A 15,597-nucleotide genomic window follows, 5' to 3' on the forward strand; every position below is an offset into this window, starting at 1 on the left:
TGGTCATGCCAATCACACAGTACAGAGACTATTCTTACAATTTCTCTGCACACCTTAACCCAAATTAATAAAATGTTCTTCAAGCCTCTTAAAATATTAATATTAATTCTGTAGTGTTTGGTAACTTATAACACCTGCAGGTGAAGTGGCGCAGTGGTTCCTCAGCGCTCCTCAAAGGAGTTGGATTCCCATTAATTGGTGCTAATGTTTAGTTGACTCTGTAGTTCATACAATATTATTATCTTGTATCATTTTGCTCTTGATATAGAAGAGTGCCCTTGCCTGATGCTAAATAAATTTTGGATGGCAGCTGTAATCAGACCCAGTATTTGTTTAGGTATTCACTCTCTGAGTCTCAGAAATCCTGTTGCCTTTCCATTTTCTAGCCTCTTCTAGAAGTTTCTAGACTCTTCTAGACTATTCTTGCTATATTGTCTCTGAATCTACTACTTTATGCTGCAGTATCTACTATGCAACTAAAAATCTGGCTGTTTCTCTAAAATCACTTAACTACGCAGTTTTCTATATTCTGTTAGAGGAAATAAATTTAAATTCATCTAGCTGATAGGAAACAATTACAATAAAGGACAAGTACTTTTGGATTACCAGTTCTTCCTCACAGTTGTCAAAAGGATAATTTGAATATCACTATAAGCATGCTACTTTTCTTAGTGTTACATATTTTTTAATTTATTTATTTTAGAGCCTATTCAGCTTTGGGACTTTGAATACAAAGTTACATGTCTGTGTTTTCTACCTTATTGGTATTTTGTTATTAGAATAAAGCTAGAACTTTGTAGATTTGACCATTGACATAAGATCAAAGTTGTATAGAATATAAAAAATGAAACCAATTTCTACTCTTTCTGGAGGAAAACTCTTGGAACACCTTCCACTTGGAGCGTTTTGGCACCAAAATACGAAAACAAAACTTGACTGTAGTTATATAGCTTACATATTTCTTAAATTTCCCTAATCACTGCTTTGGAGTCATCCAGATGTTCTATAGGTTCATATTTTTGTTCGGTTTAATTACATTGATTTATTTTTTGAAATTAAAAGGGGCTGTTTATTGAATTCTCTAGTGTTGCCTCCTTTTGTTGACTGCTGGCAATTTTAAATAAACATAATTCTTCTTTATTATTCTTATATGTAAGAGGTTAGCATTGTCTATATATTCCCTGAGGCTGAAACAAAGGGCTGTTTGTAACTAGTATGTTTGCCTGAGATTACTTCTCTTAAAACAAGATGGTTGCTTTTTCTTCTGGTCATTGTTTGAAAAATAGAATTGACTCTATCTGTCAAAGGTTTGCCTTCATGTTTAACTGGTTTTTTTTTGAAGTTGACATATCAGAAAGATCTTCTTTCTACCTTAGGAGCTTTGTTAATCTTTGGGCTTGGTAATATCTTAATCTGTTTTGTATTACAAACTTAATTTTCTTTAGTATTTCTTCTCTTCCAGAAAAAAATGAACATGGCCTTTTAAAAATTCATCCTCCACTTTTGAGATCAGAATGGGAAATTTAATTATATTTTTAGATTTCACAATTTCTACTCACAATTAATAAATTATTTTTGCTTTCAAATAGAAACCTCGTTTGTCTCATTCTCTGACCTCCAGTCTCTTTCCATCTAAATAGTTTCCATTCATATTTACACTTGGGCTCCTCCCCTCCTCTGCGCTGGCTTCCCTTACATACATAGATTTCATTTTCTTCTACAACATTTTAGAATTCACTTAGTGTTTATTGTCTTACAGACAACATCTTACATTTTTTCCCCTCTTTTATTTACCTGGGGAGCAGTTGGACTGCTTTCATTTTCCTAGAATTTATTAGGATAAATAAATGACAGCCATGGAATCTAACAACAATGTTTTGAATGCTTTGCATGTTCATATCCTTTACTTTCTGCCGTTCTAATTCTATTGAGGGAAAGAGACAAGCTAATCAGAAATGTAGCAGGCAATCTTGAAGAGTATTGTGTCACAATAAAATAAAAAGAGTGATGTTTTAAGAAAATGGTAGTGAGCCACAGAATCAGATGCTAAAGACAGTTTTGATAACTATAGTCATTGCATATAAAGCCCTTTTAGCACAGTTATAGATTATCCTTTTGAGAAATTTAGTAGGAACAATAATCGGGGGTGCAAGACTTTGACTTCCCACAATGAACAGGATCACTGTAGTGCTCGGTTAGCTTCAACTAGGCCATATTTTTGAAGAGATAGAAACAATCAGTCGAGGGTAGGAAACTGCTCCTGCCCAAGAAACAAGAAAGCAGAGAGAGGAGGTAGGGATAGGCATTTTAAAAATTAATGTATCCAGCCTGACCAGGCGGTGGCGCAGTGGATAGAGCGTCGGACTGGGATGCAGAGGACCCAGGTTTGAGACCCCGAAGTCGCCAGCTTGAGCGTGGGCTCATCTGGTTTGGTCAGGGCTCACCAGCTTGGACCCAAGGTCGCTGGCTCGAGCAAGGGGTTACTCAGTCTGCTGAAGGCCCACGGTCAAGGCACATGTGAGAAGGCAATCAATGAACAACTAAAGTGTTGCAACAAAAAAACTGATGATTGATGCTTCTCATCTCTCTCCGTTGCTGTCTCTCTGTCCCTATCTATCCCTTTCTCTGACTCTGTCTCTGTAAAAAATAAAATAAAAAAAAATTAATTATCCAACATTCTTTCTTTCTTGGCACAGCAGGGAAGGTAGACAGGTTTGTGGATGACACTGGAAATTTTCAGGTGGAAAGAGGAAGTGTCATTTAGGGGTATTTACATATGCTCACCAAAAGAAGAAGTGTTTGCTAAGGTAGCTTTCAGATGGGAGCTTCCATCTTTGACATTTGCCTCAGAAGAAGCAGAAAAGGAACACAAAGCTTACTGAGGAGGGTTGAAGCCTCAACACTAATCAAATTTAGTGGGAACAATATTTCATCAAAATTCTTTGACTAGCAAGGAAAGTCTTTTTTTTTTTGGTTTGATTTGTGTTAATTTTGTGATTTGTCATGAAACACAGTAGGAACAATAGCTTGGTACAAATGAAATGATATCTCTTGGCTTCATATATTTTTGTTGTTTTTTCCTGAGCTTTGATTGGGGTCACCTTTAAATGAGAGAGCCCAACACCATCAGTAAAGGTGTGTTTTGGACCCAGGTTGAACTTGCCATTCATCCCAAGTGCTGTTGGTACATATTTAGTCAGGGGGGTAATCAGGCCCCGCTTTAACTAAGTGTCGGCTTTTATGCCACATGTACTGCCGGTTTTGCCACTTTCTGCCATTGTTAGGTTTGTTCTGTCTGCCATGCCTTTGGCTGAGGTGACTTCTTCACCTGACAAATGTCCCCTGCCCTCCACAGTCTCTCCTACTTAACTGATTTTCATCTTTCAAGACTTTGACTTCATCTTCACCTCCTTCATAAAGCTGCCTAAAGCTGTAGCTAGCTTCCTCCTCTCTCTCTGAACAGTGAATTTTGCTCAGTTCAGATCTTTATTTTTATAAATCTCTGTTTTCTTAGGAAGACTATGATTTTCTTTTGGAAGGACCATATCTTATATTTCTTTTAGATCCATTCACCTTGTCTAATACCGGGCAAGGATTAAGGATTAATAAATATTCATGTGTTAAATTGTAATGGTGTTTCTTTTTTTGTAACTGGTTTTTCATATGGTGAATCCAATGGTTGATATTTAAAGTCTATATTATTTATATTGCATGCTACAGATGATAGTTTCTGTAATGGAATATTTTTGGTGTTTTGGTTCCTCTTAAGAAGCTTCATTAATTTTGTTATTTAAAATATTATTTTTAATTTAAATGTTATTTTATTTTCTTCGTTTGCATGGTTTTGTACATGCTTTGGTTGACCCCAAATCATGACATTAAGTGTATCTTGGTGACTTGCCAGAGAATTCTTAGGTTAAAATGTTCTTTCCTCCCATTCTTGGAATGTTTTTCAGCTGTTATTACATTCTCCTTTACTCTTTTTCTCCCTGAAGTTCATCTCTGATGTACCTTTTATGCCCTGAATTTTTACTATTCGTTTTTCTATAGGTAGTATAAAGCCATGATGTATCTGATAAACTTAGCATAAGAAAATACACTGATAATGTTATATGTAATAACTTTTTTTTTTAACTTAACTGACTAATTTATTAATTATGCCATTTATCTTATAATTTTGTTGTTATTGGGAAATTGTAATTTGTATAACTAATGTAAATCAAGAAACCTTTAATTGGATAAAAATAAGTATATAGGAAATACTTAAGTTGAATTATAAACTCATTACAAAATAATTACAAAATTTATTTATTACAAAATAAATAAAGTTATCATAATGCTATATATGGCATAAAAATATATATATTCGTGTTTATTTTAGGAATCAAACATTTTAAGTCCAGTGCAGGACGGAACAAAGAAACCTCAGATCGACAGCAATAAGAGCAACAACTACAGGATTGTAAAGGAGGTCAGTAGATGTCAAATATTCTTGTATGGGTTTATGGTTGCATGGCAAAGAATGTTTTTGCAGATATAATGCTAATATTAGGTTTGTTATATTTACTGCTCTTTGTTTAAAGATTTTGATTCGGCTCAGTAAACTCTGCATACAGAATAAGAAGTGTCGGAACCAGCATCAGCGCTTACTGAAAAATATGGGAGCTCACTCAGTGGTGTTGGACCTTCTACAGATTCCCTATGAAAAGGTTAGTTCTTCCTACTTTTTTCCTTTAATTTTTTATTTGGTTATGTTAAATGTATAGGAAGGTTACAACGCATTTTTTTTCCTTGAAGTATTTGAAAGTAATTGCCAATTTGATTCCCCATCATGCTTGAGCCCTTTAGTGTGTATTTTCTGTAAAGAGGGGCACTCTTCTACAAAACCATGTGACAATCTTCCAAATCAGGAACGTATATGACACTTTACTGCCATCTCTCCTCACAAGCCATTCACGTTACTCCTATTATCCCCCTCGGGTCCTAATTGACAGAAAGATCCACTTCGGAAATAGGTACAGTTAGGTAGTCATGTCTATTTAAATCTTCTTATGCTGGAACTTTCATGACATTGACACTTTTGAAGACAGACCAGCTTTGGGAAGACTATCCCTTCTTTTGTGTCACCTGATGTTTCCTTGTGATTAGATTCAGTTATGCATCTTTGGCAATAGCTTAACAGAGGGGATGCTGAGTTCTTCCCATCACTTCCTGTGAGGTAGCACACAATTTCCTGTGTCCCATTGCTGATGTTCACTTTGATCGCTTGATTAAGGTGGTGTCTGCCAGGATTTTCTATATTTTGTTTTTCAATTAATAAGTATTTTGAGGAGAGTTTCTTTGAAACTAGGTAAATATGCCATTTAATCAAACTTTTAATTTATTCACTTACTTATTTTTACCAGTATGAGCTATGGATGCTCATTACTGAATAAGTTATACTGGTTTTCTATGATTATTTATTTGGACCCTCAGACTGTTCCAGATTGGCCCAGGGAGCCCCTTTAAGCTAGCGTCTCCATCCTCTAACACAGTGGTCCCCAACCCCCGGGCTGCGGACCGGTACCGGTCCGTGGGCCATTTGGTACCGGTCCACAGAGAAAGAATAAATAACTTACATTATTTCTGTTTTATTTATATTTAAGTCTGAACGATGTTTTATTTAAAAAAAATGACCAGATTCCCTCTGTTACATCCGTCTAAGACTCACTCTTGACTCTTGTCTCAGTCACGTGATACATTTACCTGTCCCACCCTAAAGGCCGGTCCGTGAAAATATTTTCTGACATTAAACTGGTCCGTGGCCCAAAAAAGGTTGGGGACCACTGCTCTAACATACCCTCATCATTCTTTGCTCTTCTGCATATTAAAAATTTCCAGGCTCAGCTTGTATCTTCTTGTTTCAACTCTGGAATAAGCCTTTTCTTTAAGTAACCTCATTTCTGTTTGGGAGAGAATGATATTTAGAAACACAATTTTGAGAACTAAGTGTACTTATTGCTGTTGGGGTTTTGCCCTGCAGGCCCTCAGATATACAAAGCCATGGAGGAGTGTGTGTGTGTGTGTGTGTGTGTGTGTGTGTGAATATAGTTACTCATTTAGGGATACTTGGTAATCACTACTCTTGCATCACTGTTGCTGCTTCCTCTTCCATATGAATGGTTTTTGCACCTTCTTCTGACTCTGACCCTCCTGGGCGGGTGCCTGTTGTATCTCCCTTGGGCTCCCACGTGCCATGCCAGGCCTCTGTTGGTATAGAAGCTCTCCCACTTTGACTTTCATTCTTTATACTGGATTGGCCCCACTGTTAGTTATATTTAATATATAAATTTACTAATTCTACCATTCCTTATGTGGTGTAATTCATACTACGGCAGAGAATGCAATAAAAGCATTATTGAAAAGCAGCAAAATGTATATACATCATCAGCATTTATTATTCAAATTATTTTATCTTTGATATTATAACATGACCATTGGATATGAGATGCAGTCCCTTCTTTTAATAATATAATAGCCACATTGAAGATCGAGAGCAGGCTGACAGCTGTTAGTTGGGGTTGTGTCAAGGAGGGGTGGAGGGATTGAACAAAAGAGGAAAAGAAAAAGAAAAACATTCATGTACATGGACAACAGTATTGTGACTGCCGGGGAGAGGGAGGGGTGAGATGAGATGGAGGAAGGATGGGGGATAATGGTGATGGGTGGACATTTGACTTGGGCTGGTGAACACAATACAGGGTACAGATGTGCTGTGCAGCTGGGCACCTGAAACCTGTATAATTTTGTTGACCATTGTCACAAAATAATATAATGGTAGCATTGCGTGTTTTACTGTAACTTTGTGTCTATAGGTTTGCTCGGTTTTAATAACTGAATTGTTCAGAAACAAACAAAGGCTGGCAGTTTCAAAGATATCGAATACAGTGGAACTGCCCCTGGTGTTCTTTGGTACTGTCCAGCTTTTTAGTGGGACTTGGGTGTTCCTGTGGCTGAAGTTTTCTTTTATGTCTTTTAACTCTTCTTGGATTACATAAGTAAAGGAAGTGTTTGTAGATTTCGAAATAAAAATTTCCTATTTAAAGTTAGGAGTGGAGTCTTTGAACTTATTTATTAAATGTCTTGTTTAATTCATCCAATTCTAAATATGAGGAAAAGTGTTTATTAATGATCTTAGGCTGCTTGTTTAGTTATAGATGGCATAAACTATAGACCCTTAGATTAGGGAGAAGTTTAGATGGTTTCTCTGATAGTGCTAGAAGAATGCTTTTAAGAAAACTTTACGTTCTTTGTAAATTTTGAAAAGTAGGGAAATCCAAGAAGGAGGAGGAATGAGAGTGATTGGGGGGCACAGCAGAGAAGGGAGAACCAGAGAGAGAGAGTGGGGAGGATGGGGGGTGAGACAGGTGGGAGAGAGCACTGTGCACAGGGATGGGAAGTGCAGTGGACCAGCAGGAGGGTTGGGAGGGAAGGAGGTGGACTGTGAAGGGAGAACCAGAGAGAGAGAGTGGGGAGGATGGGGGGGGGGGTGAGACAGGTGGGAGAGAGCACTGTGCACAGGGATGGACCAGCAGGAGGGTTGGGAGGGAAGGAGGCGGACTGTGAAACAAAGAGGGGTTTGCAAGAGTGGAGCACAGCCAGTAACAGGAGGAGAAATAAGGAAGTGAGAAACATTTGGAAAATGAGAGAGAGATGTAGAAACAAAAAAGCCCAGGGAACATGGAGCATAAGACAGTGGCAGAGAGGAAAAGATGCACATGCCAAGAACATATTTTTGAGACTCTTTTTGCTCTGGTATGTTTGTTTGTTTCACGAGCCATTCTTTAACTTACAGAACGATGAGAAAATGAATGAAGTCATGAACCTCGCCCATACATTCCTGCAGAATTTCTGTCGGGGTAATCCACAGAATCAAGTTCTCCTCCATAAACATCTGAATTTGTTTTTAACTCCTGGTGTAAGTGTTTTAGTGGCTTCTAATATTTCTAGTAAAGTGTCCATCAAATTTCACAGCATTGATGAGTAGAACTTTCTTAGTCTTCATTGCCTCATTTATTTTCCTCGTAGGGGTGTTCTCCCTAAAGGTGAATATTTATTATTTACATTAAAGAAAAATTTAAATAAACTTGAAAAACAACACAAATTTTACCTGCAAATGAAGACTTCCTTTATATGCATATAGTTTAACGTTAGGAAAAAGAAAATGCTAACTCTCTTGTGTCTTAAGATAAATATGAAAAACTCAAAAGGTAGAGTTCACGCTGCTTGGTAAAGTGGGGGTCAGAGGATACTAGGGAAGAGCTAACTTCGAATTACAGATAAGTGAATTATTCTCAAGAATACTGTTGCCTGCATGTTGACCTGTATGATAAGCTTATTTTTTCCAACTAAATTCCTTTGTGGGCTTCGTTTTCTTTTAGTGGCGAATGATCTCACAGCATTTTGTCAAAGACTTGCACAGAAGACTTGTGATGGTTTTGCATAAACTATAAATGTGATCACAAGCAGGGACATTAGTCTAAGTTCCGTTAAATAGAAAATTGATCTTGTCAGAGTCACAAGAGCACTTTCCTCTTTGATTAGCTCCTTGAAGCCGAGACTATGCGGCATGTCTTCATGAACAATTACCACCTGTGCAGCGAGCTCAGCGAGCGAGTCGTGCAGCACTTTGTGCACTGCATTGAGACGCACGGCCGACACGTGCAGTACCTGAGGTTTCTGCAGACCGTTGTGAAAGCGGATGGTAAATATGTGAAGAAATGCCAAGATATGATTATGACAGAGGTATGTTCTCATTTGGCATTTGATCAGTGTCACACAAATAATATGCTCAAATGAGTGTTTTCTGTTCATTTAGAGCGAGGGAAAATACCTCAGTGGCATAGATTTGGAATATAATTTAATCATGGCTACTGAAGCCCAAATGTTGCTGAACTCTAGTGAAGTAACATAAGTTGATTTTATAATTTTCTAAGAACTTTACTTAATTATTCTGTGTAGTTTAGATAATGGGTAAAATCCTACAAAATGTTATAGATTATTTAGAATGAAAATGACAAAATTTTATATTTTTCAGTTTTCAGTGTATAAAAAATGAATTAAACTCTGCTTTTCCAGTGCCTTGATTACTCTGCCCCTGAAATCTAGAATGGGTGTTCTCAGCTACTATTTGCAGAGACTTTTAAGGGAACTTAATTAATAGTAATTATTCATGTAGATTTATTACATGTGAAAACTTAGCTATTTAGAGTCAGTTAAATGTTTAAGAAAAAGAAATGGGTGAAGTACTTAATTTTTTTGTGTGTGTGCCATTTTCACAGTGATGTCTGAAATTGAGTGAGATTTATGCAATGAATACGTAACTCACTAGGAACCAAGTGAGATGTTGGAGAGCTGACAGATCTTTGTGCCTGGGTCCCCAAACTTTTTACACAGAGGGCCAGTTCACTGTCCCTCAGACCGTTGGAGGGCCGCCACATACAGTGCTCCTCTCACTGACCACCAATGAAAGAGGCAGCCCTTCCGGAAGTGCGGTGGGGGGCTGGATAAATGGCCTCAGGGGGCTGCATGCGGCCCGTGGGCCGGGCGGTAGTTTGGGGACGCCTGGTAAATCATTGTTCTGTGACCGAATGGTTTTCTAAGGCCTATATGATTGAAGAGATTATTCAACCATGGGTCCCTAACAGTTATGTAGTAGATTATATTGCTCTGGGGGATTAACACAATTATATACCTTAACTTTGGGAATGAGGGTGATTTCTATATTGATACAATATCAATCCTTCCTGTCTCACAGAAATCTTAAAATTAATTCAGTTTAAAGCTTTGAATTTTTAATGTAAATGTTTGTTTATTAAGCATTTTAAGGAACATTTTAACTTGTTCTTATCTGCATTTACATTCATATTAGTTGTTCATTGCCTAGAAATGTGTAGGAACTACCGTATTTCCCCACATATAACACACACATTTTTCCGAAAAATTTGGGGTCTAAAAACTGAGTGCATCTTATACAGTGGTTGTAGATTTTTTTACTTGCATTTCTCGCTTTTTCACCCTTGTTTTTACACTCATTGTTGAAGACAGTGATTCGTCATCAGACACAGATGAGGACAAGCTAATGGATGGGAGTTTTGACAGTGATGAGGAGTTGTATAATTTTATGATGAATAAAAGTTGAGTTCAATAACATTATGTAATACATTTTTCCTCCAAATTTTGGGCCCCAAAATTAAGGTGCATCTTATACATGGGGAAATACAGTAATAGGATTTTGTATTATGATTATCAAGGAAAGAATTAAAATTGGGAAGCAACAAATATTTAAGCCAGTTCTATGACACTTCAAAGGGGAAGTGTTCCTGTGTATAAAGAAGTGTTAAAGTGTTATAGTGTGTTAAAGTATAATACATATTTTGGACATATATACATTCTCTTTCAACAAAACTTTCAAAGTAAGCCAGCTAATTCTTATGAATATAAATATGTTAATTTAATTTAAATAAAACAAAAAATATATATGTAAGCTGTGTTACCTACCAAACTATTTCACATTGGGGTTAGACAAGAAGATATTATGAATTTTGAGCTATAAAATTAGCACCTACTGGAATTTTCCAATAAAATCATATAAATAAAATAGGAAAGAAACTTTATGTCTTAAAAGTTTATTCATTTCTCTCTCTCTCAAAGTCTTCTTTTTCTCTCTATTTCTCCTATCTCTGCTTTTACATCCATTCTTTATTGATGCTCATGACACGTGGACTTTGCAGACTATTACAGAGTTGCCTTCAGCTCAGTGTACTTGCTTACTTACTCTGTCACTATTGAGGAGATAGGGATATTTTATTCTGCTTTATCAAGTTTACACTTATGAAATTTTTAATGTTTGGCAATGGAGTCTTTCATTTGCAATAGAGGAAAGTAACTTTATTTGAAAATTTTGCAGGTTTTATTTCAGAGGGTAACTCCCTGGTGAATAATTCACTATCATTCATGCCATTTAATGCTTGCCCCCATCCACTGCTCCCGTATCTCCCCTACTGGTTTTGGTAGCATTCATATCTAATCAGTTAGCACTGACTAGAATCCTTCTCCCATCCTGCCTTGGTATAGTTCTGCTTTTGGAATATTATCTGTGTTTTTGCAAAGAAATACACGTTTCCAGGTAGAACAAACCCTTGGCAATAATTGTAAGGATGACTACCTGGACTGCTATGTAGACTCTCTTATTGTCATTTCAGTTGATTAATGGGGGTGAAGATGTGCTGATATTTTACAATGATAGAGCATCATTTCCCATCCTTCTCCATATGATGTGTTCAGAGAGAGACCGAGGGGATGAATGTGGCCCCTTAGCCTACCACATCACCCTTGTGGAGCTGCTGGCAGCTTGTACGGAGGGGAAAAATGTCTACACTGAAATCAAGTGCAATTCTCTTTTGCCCCTGGATGACATAGTGAGGGTGGTGACCCATGATGACTGCATCCCTGAGGTAAGCCTAGCAGGAGCTGAGCAGCTGTAGAATTGTTAATAATTTATAAAGTGAGTTAGTGCTGAAAGTCTTCATACTACTACTTCTAATGAGATAATATATTTAGTCAAGGAATTGTACTTAGTTATATGATTATGAAAATTTAAGAGAGCATTAAAAAGCTTACTTGTTCTATTAAAAAAGTATATACACAACAAACCTTTTTTAAGCTTTGGAAACTACTACAAGAGTCTCTGAATTCTAAATATGGCCATGTTTACAAAATGAAAAATCTACCTGTAACTTGTAGAATATTCTTGAGAATGATAAAGTTGCTTTATAAATAACTCCTGGTCATTGGTAGGAGAGGCTAGCATAGTGTTAAAGGATCATCTGTTGGACTCTGCAGATTTACCTTGCTTTATAGAATAGATGAATTCTCAGAAATATGGACATGCATTTTTCACACATCATCTTTTACCCTTTGTCCTAGTTCAGCTCTGATGATGGGGAAAAACAGTCATTAGAAACTGGTTGTCTGTCAACAGGATAAATGAGGCTTCCAGGAATGTACACTGTAATAATCACTTTCTTTTCTACTGTTGTGGTGTATGGTTACAAAGTTCACAAATGTGTATGTACACTGAATATGCTATAAATCCAAATAGTTTAAGTCACAGTAACTTCAAAGGTATCAGGTTAGGTTAACTTTCCTCCTTTCCAATGGTCCTATGTAGTGATGTACTTGAAAGTATGTATTTGTGGAACTATCAACAGCTCAAACCAGGGGTACTTCATGCCCTGATTGCCCTGAAACGAGATGGCAAAAAAAGGAAGGATTAAGTCCATGGGCCTATCTTCATCTGAGCTCTTGATTTTGTCCACACCTCACCCCATATGCAGCTCTCTCTGACAATGCCGCTCTGACCTCCCACGTCCAGCTCCTTCACTCCTCTGCATCCTTCAGGACTTGATTCACGCGTTACTTCTTTTTTTTTGTATTTTTCTGAAGCTGGAAACGGGGAGAGACAGTCAGACAGACTCCCGCATGCACTCGACTGGGATCCACCCCGCACGCCCACCAGGGGCTACGCTCTGCCCACCAGGGGGCGATGCTCTGCCCCTCCGGGGTGTCGCTCTGCCGCGACCAGAGCCACTCTAGCACCTGGGGCAGAGGCCAAGGAGCCATCCCCAGCGCCCGGGCCATCTTTGCTCCAATGGAGCCTTGGCTGCGGGAGGGGAAGAGAGAGACAGAGAGGAAGGAGGCGGGGGTGGTGGAGAAGCAAATGGGCGCTTCTCCTATGTGCCCTGGCCGGGAATCGAACCCGGGTCCCCCGCACGCCAGGCCGACGCTCTACCGCTGAGCCAACCGGTCAGGGCCACGTGTTACTTCTTAAGGAAGCTGCCCTCTCTTCCTGTAGGAGAGTCTATACTTTGAAATTTGACATTTGAATTATATTAGTCCATAAGTATTTGTAGCCCTCACATCCTATCCCAAGATTATAAGCTCGATGAGGTCTAGGTCCAGAAACAACTGTGGTCTGGAAACAACAAGGTCTGTTCTTGTTCACCACTATATTTTTTGAGACTGAGCCTACACTCAATAAATAGGTTTTGAATGAAGAAATGATTTAAAGAATGAGTTGGAATCCTGGACCTATTTCTTTTTAGCAGTGTGACTGGCTTCAACAAGTTATTAACCTTTCTACAATTTCCACAGTTTTAAAGTGACATAATTATAGTATGGCCCTGATAAGATTGTTGAAGGTTAAAAATCATTGAAGGTTTGTTTAGACCTCAGTCAAGTAGAGAATATGAACGCTGATTCTGTATTACTTACGGTTCTAACTGGATGCTGTGAATCCCCTGAGATTGTTTACATGTTTACACACACACACACACACACACACACACACATACACATTCTGGGGAGATTTATAACAGCCATCATATTTTCTTTTCTTTTTTTTTTTTTTTTTTTTCTTTCATTTTTCTGAAGCTGGAAACAGGGAGAGACAGTCAGACAGACTCCCGCATGCGCCCGACTGGGATCCACCCGGTACGCCCACCAGGGGCGACGCTCTGCCCACCAGGGGGCGATGCTCTGCCCATCCTGGGCGTCGCCATGTTGCGACCAGAGCCACTCTAGCACCTGAGGCAGAGGGCACAGAGCCATCCCCAGCGCCCGGGCCATCTTTGCTCCAATGGAGCCTTGGCTGCGGGAGGGGAAGAGAGAGACAGAGAGGAAAGCGCGGCGGAGGGGTGGAGAAGCAAATGGGCGCTTCTCCTGTGTGCCCTGGCCGGGAATCGAACCCGGGTCCTCCGCACGCTAGGCCGACGCTCTACCGCTGAGCCAACCGGCCAGGGCCCATATTTTCAATAAAAAGAAAGAAAAGAAAAATGGAAAACAAAAAGCTTCTCCCGTACACATTATTTATTTATTTTTTAATTTAGTGAGCGAAGGAGAGGCAGACACACACTCCTGCATGTGCCCCAACTGGGATCCACTGGCAAGCCCACTAGGGGGCGGTGCTTGACCCATCTGGGGCCCTTGCTCTGTTGCAACTGGAATCATTTTTTAGTGCCTGAGACGGAGGCCATGGAGCCATCCTCAGTGCCAGGAGCCAACTTGCTCCAGTTGAGCGATGGTGAGAGGTGAAGATGCAGATGGTTGCTTCTCCTATGTGCCCTGACCAGGAATCAAACCTGGGACATCCACATGCCGGACTGATGCTCTACCACTCAGCCTACTGGCCAGGGCCACATTTTTTAAATGGTACATGTGGGTAAGACTCACTCATCCTAATCCATAATGAGGAATTTTGCTAAATCTGGAAAGGATTTTGTTACATCTTAAAATAATGCAATCTTTTTTGTAAACTGTAAACCTGTTTCTTCTCAAAAATAGTAATTTAAATATTTTGGGATGACAATAAAGAATTATTTAGTCCACACATTTAAGTATTATATTACAACTCTCTTGGTTGCAGATGATAAAACCCCACTTAAACTAGTTTAAATTTTAAAAATTCAGAAATTTTACTAACTCTTGTATTTGGCAATTGGAAGAATAGTTGTTCAGATGGGTCAAGAGGTTCAACCAATGTCAGAATTTTTTCCATCTCTTGTTTCTTTTTTCTTTGTGGCTTTTGCCTTATTCTCTTCGCCTGAGCATAACTTTCCTCCACACACCTGGAAAAGATGGCTTCTTGGAGTTCAGTTTTACCTGGTCCCACTTTAGCAATGAGGTAGAGGGTTTAGGGAGAGAGAAGGAGAGAAAGATTATGATAGAAACAGAGAACAAGGCAGGGGAAGGGAGAGGAAAGAGAGGAAGGGGAGAAGGAAAGAGAGTTTGACTCCTAGTGTCTCAAATAGACTTGGTTTAAGTGAAGTGCACATTCTCAGCGTTCCAGGTCATTGCTTTACCCACTGTGCCACCACAGATCAGGTGAAGTGCACATTCTAACACCAGGGGACCGGACTACTAGGTGATGTGTTTTCCTTGGGTTAAGGATGGAGTGTCTTAGTGACAGAAGGGAGGTGGGAATGCTTTCTGGATAGACATAAAGCATGCTGTAATCTACAGGAACTAGCACAGATTTGATTTAACGTTTCGTAGTTGACATTTGAAAATAATGAAGAAAACTCACTTTCTTTTTTCTTTGAAACACACACAGGTTAAAATTGCTTATGTGAATTTTGTTAACCATTGTTATGTTGATACTGAAGTGGAAATGAAAGAAATTTACACAAGTAACCACATTTGGAAATTATTTGAGAACTTCTTGGTGGATATGGCAAGGGTAAGTTACATTTTGATCATTAAATACTACTTTATATTCAGTAAATTCGATATATATTTTGGCTAAACAGTATCAGGTATCCGGGTGAAAACTTGGAATTAAACCCACTACTTATGGATGTAATCTGTTATATTAAAGAAGTTGCAAATAATTTTTACCAAATTATTAGTAAATTTTTTTTTACACAAAATACCCATTATAGTGTACATAGCAACAGAGTGTTCATTTATACTTTTACAACTGACTCTATTGGTCCGTTATTAAACAGAATTTTAGTGGACTTTTTACATTGGTTAGAGAAGACACTTGGCAGAAGTCAG

At 38.5% G+C, this 15,597-nt stretch overlaps 1 protein-coding gene across 2 annotated transcripts in view; it reads left to right on the forward strand.

Annotated features, from left to right (window-relative positions):
* Positions 1-15,597, forward strand: part of ITPR2 (inositol 1,4,5-trisphosphate receptor type 2) — a 527,270-nt gene that overhangs the window by 224,879 nt on the left and 286,794 nt on the right. For both annotated transcript variants that reach the window (XM_066354092.1, XM_066354101.1), the window contains 6 exons: positions 4,382-4,471; positions 4,584-4,709; positions 7,835-7,957; positions 8,584-8,784; positions 11,244-11,495; positions 15,152-15,277. In XM_066354092.1, coding sequence (XP_066210189.1) covers positions 4,382-4,471; positions 4,584-4,709; positions 7,835-7,957; positions 8,584-8,784; positions 11,244-11,495; positions 15,152-15,277 — 918 coding nt within the window. The remainder of the gene's footprint in view (positions 1-4,381; positions 4,472-4,583; positions 4,710-7,834; positions 7,958-8,583; positions 8,785-11,243; positions 11,496-15,151; positions 15,278-15,597) is intronic.

Source organism: Saccopteryx leptura, chromosome 1, assembly GCF_036850995.1.
Source record: "Saccopteryx leptura isolate mSacLep1 chromosome 1, mSacLep1_pri_phased_curated, whole genome shotgun sequence".
In the NCBI taxonomy this organism is placed as follows: Eukaryota; Metazoa; Chordata; class Mammalia; order Chiroptera; family Emballonuridae; genus Saccopteryx; species Saccopteryx leptura.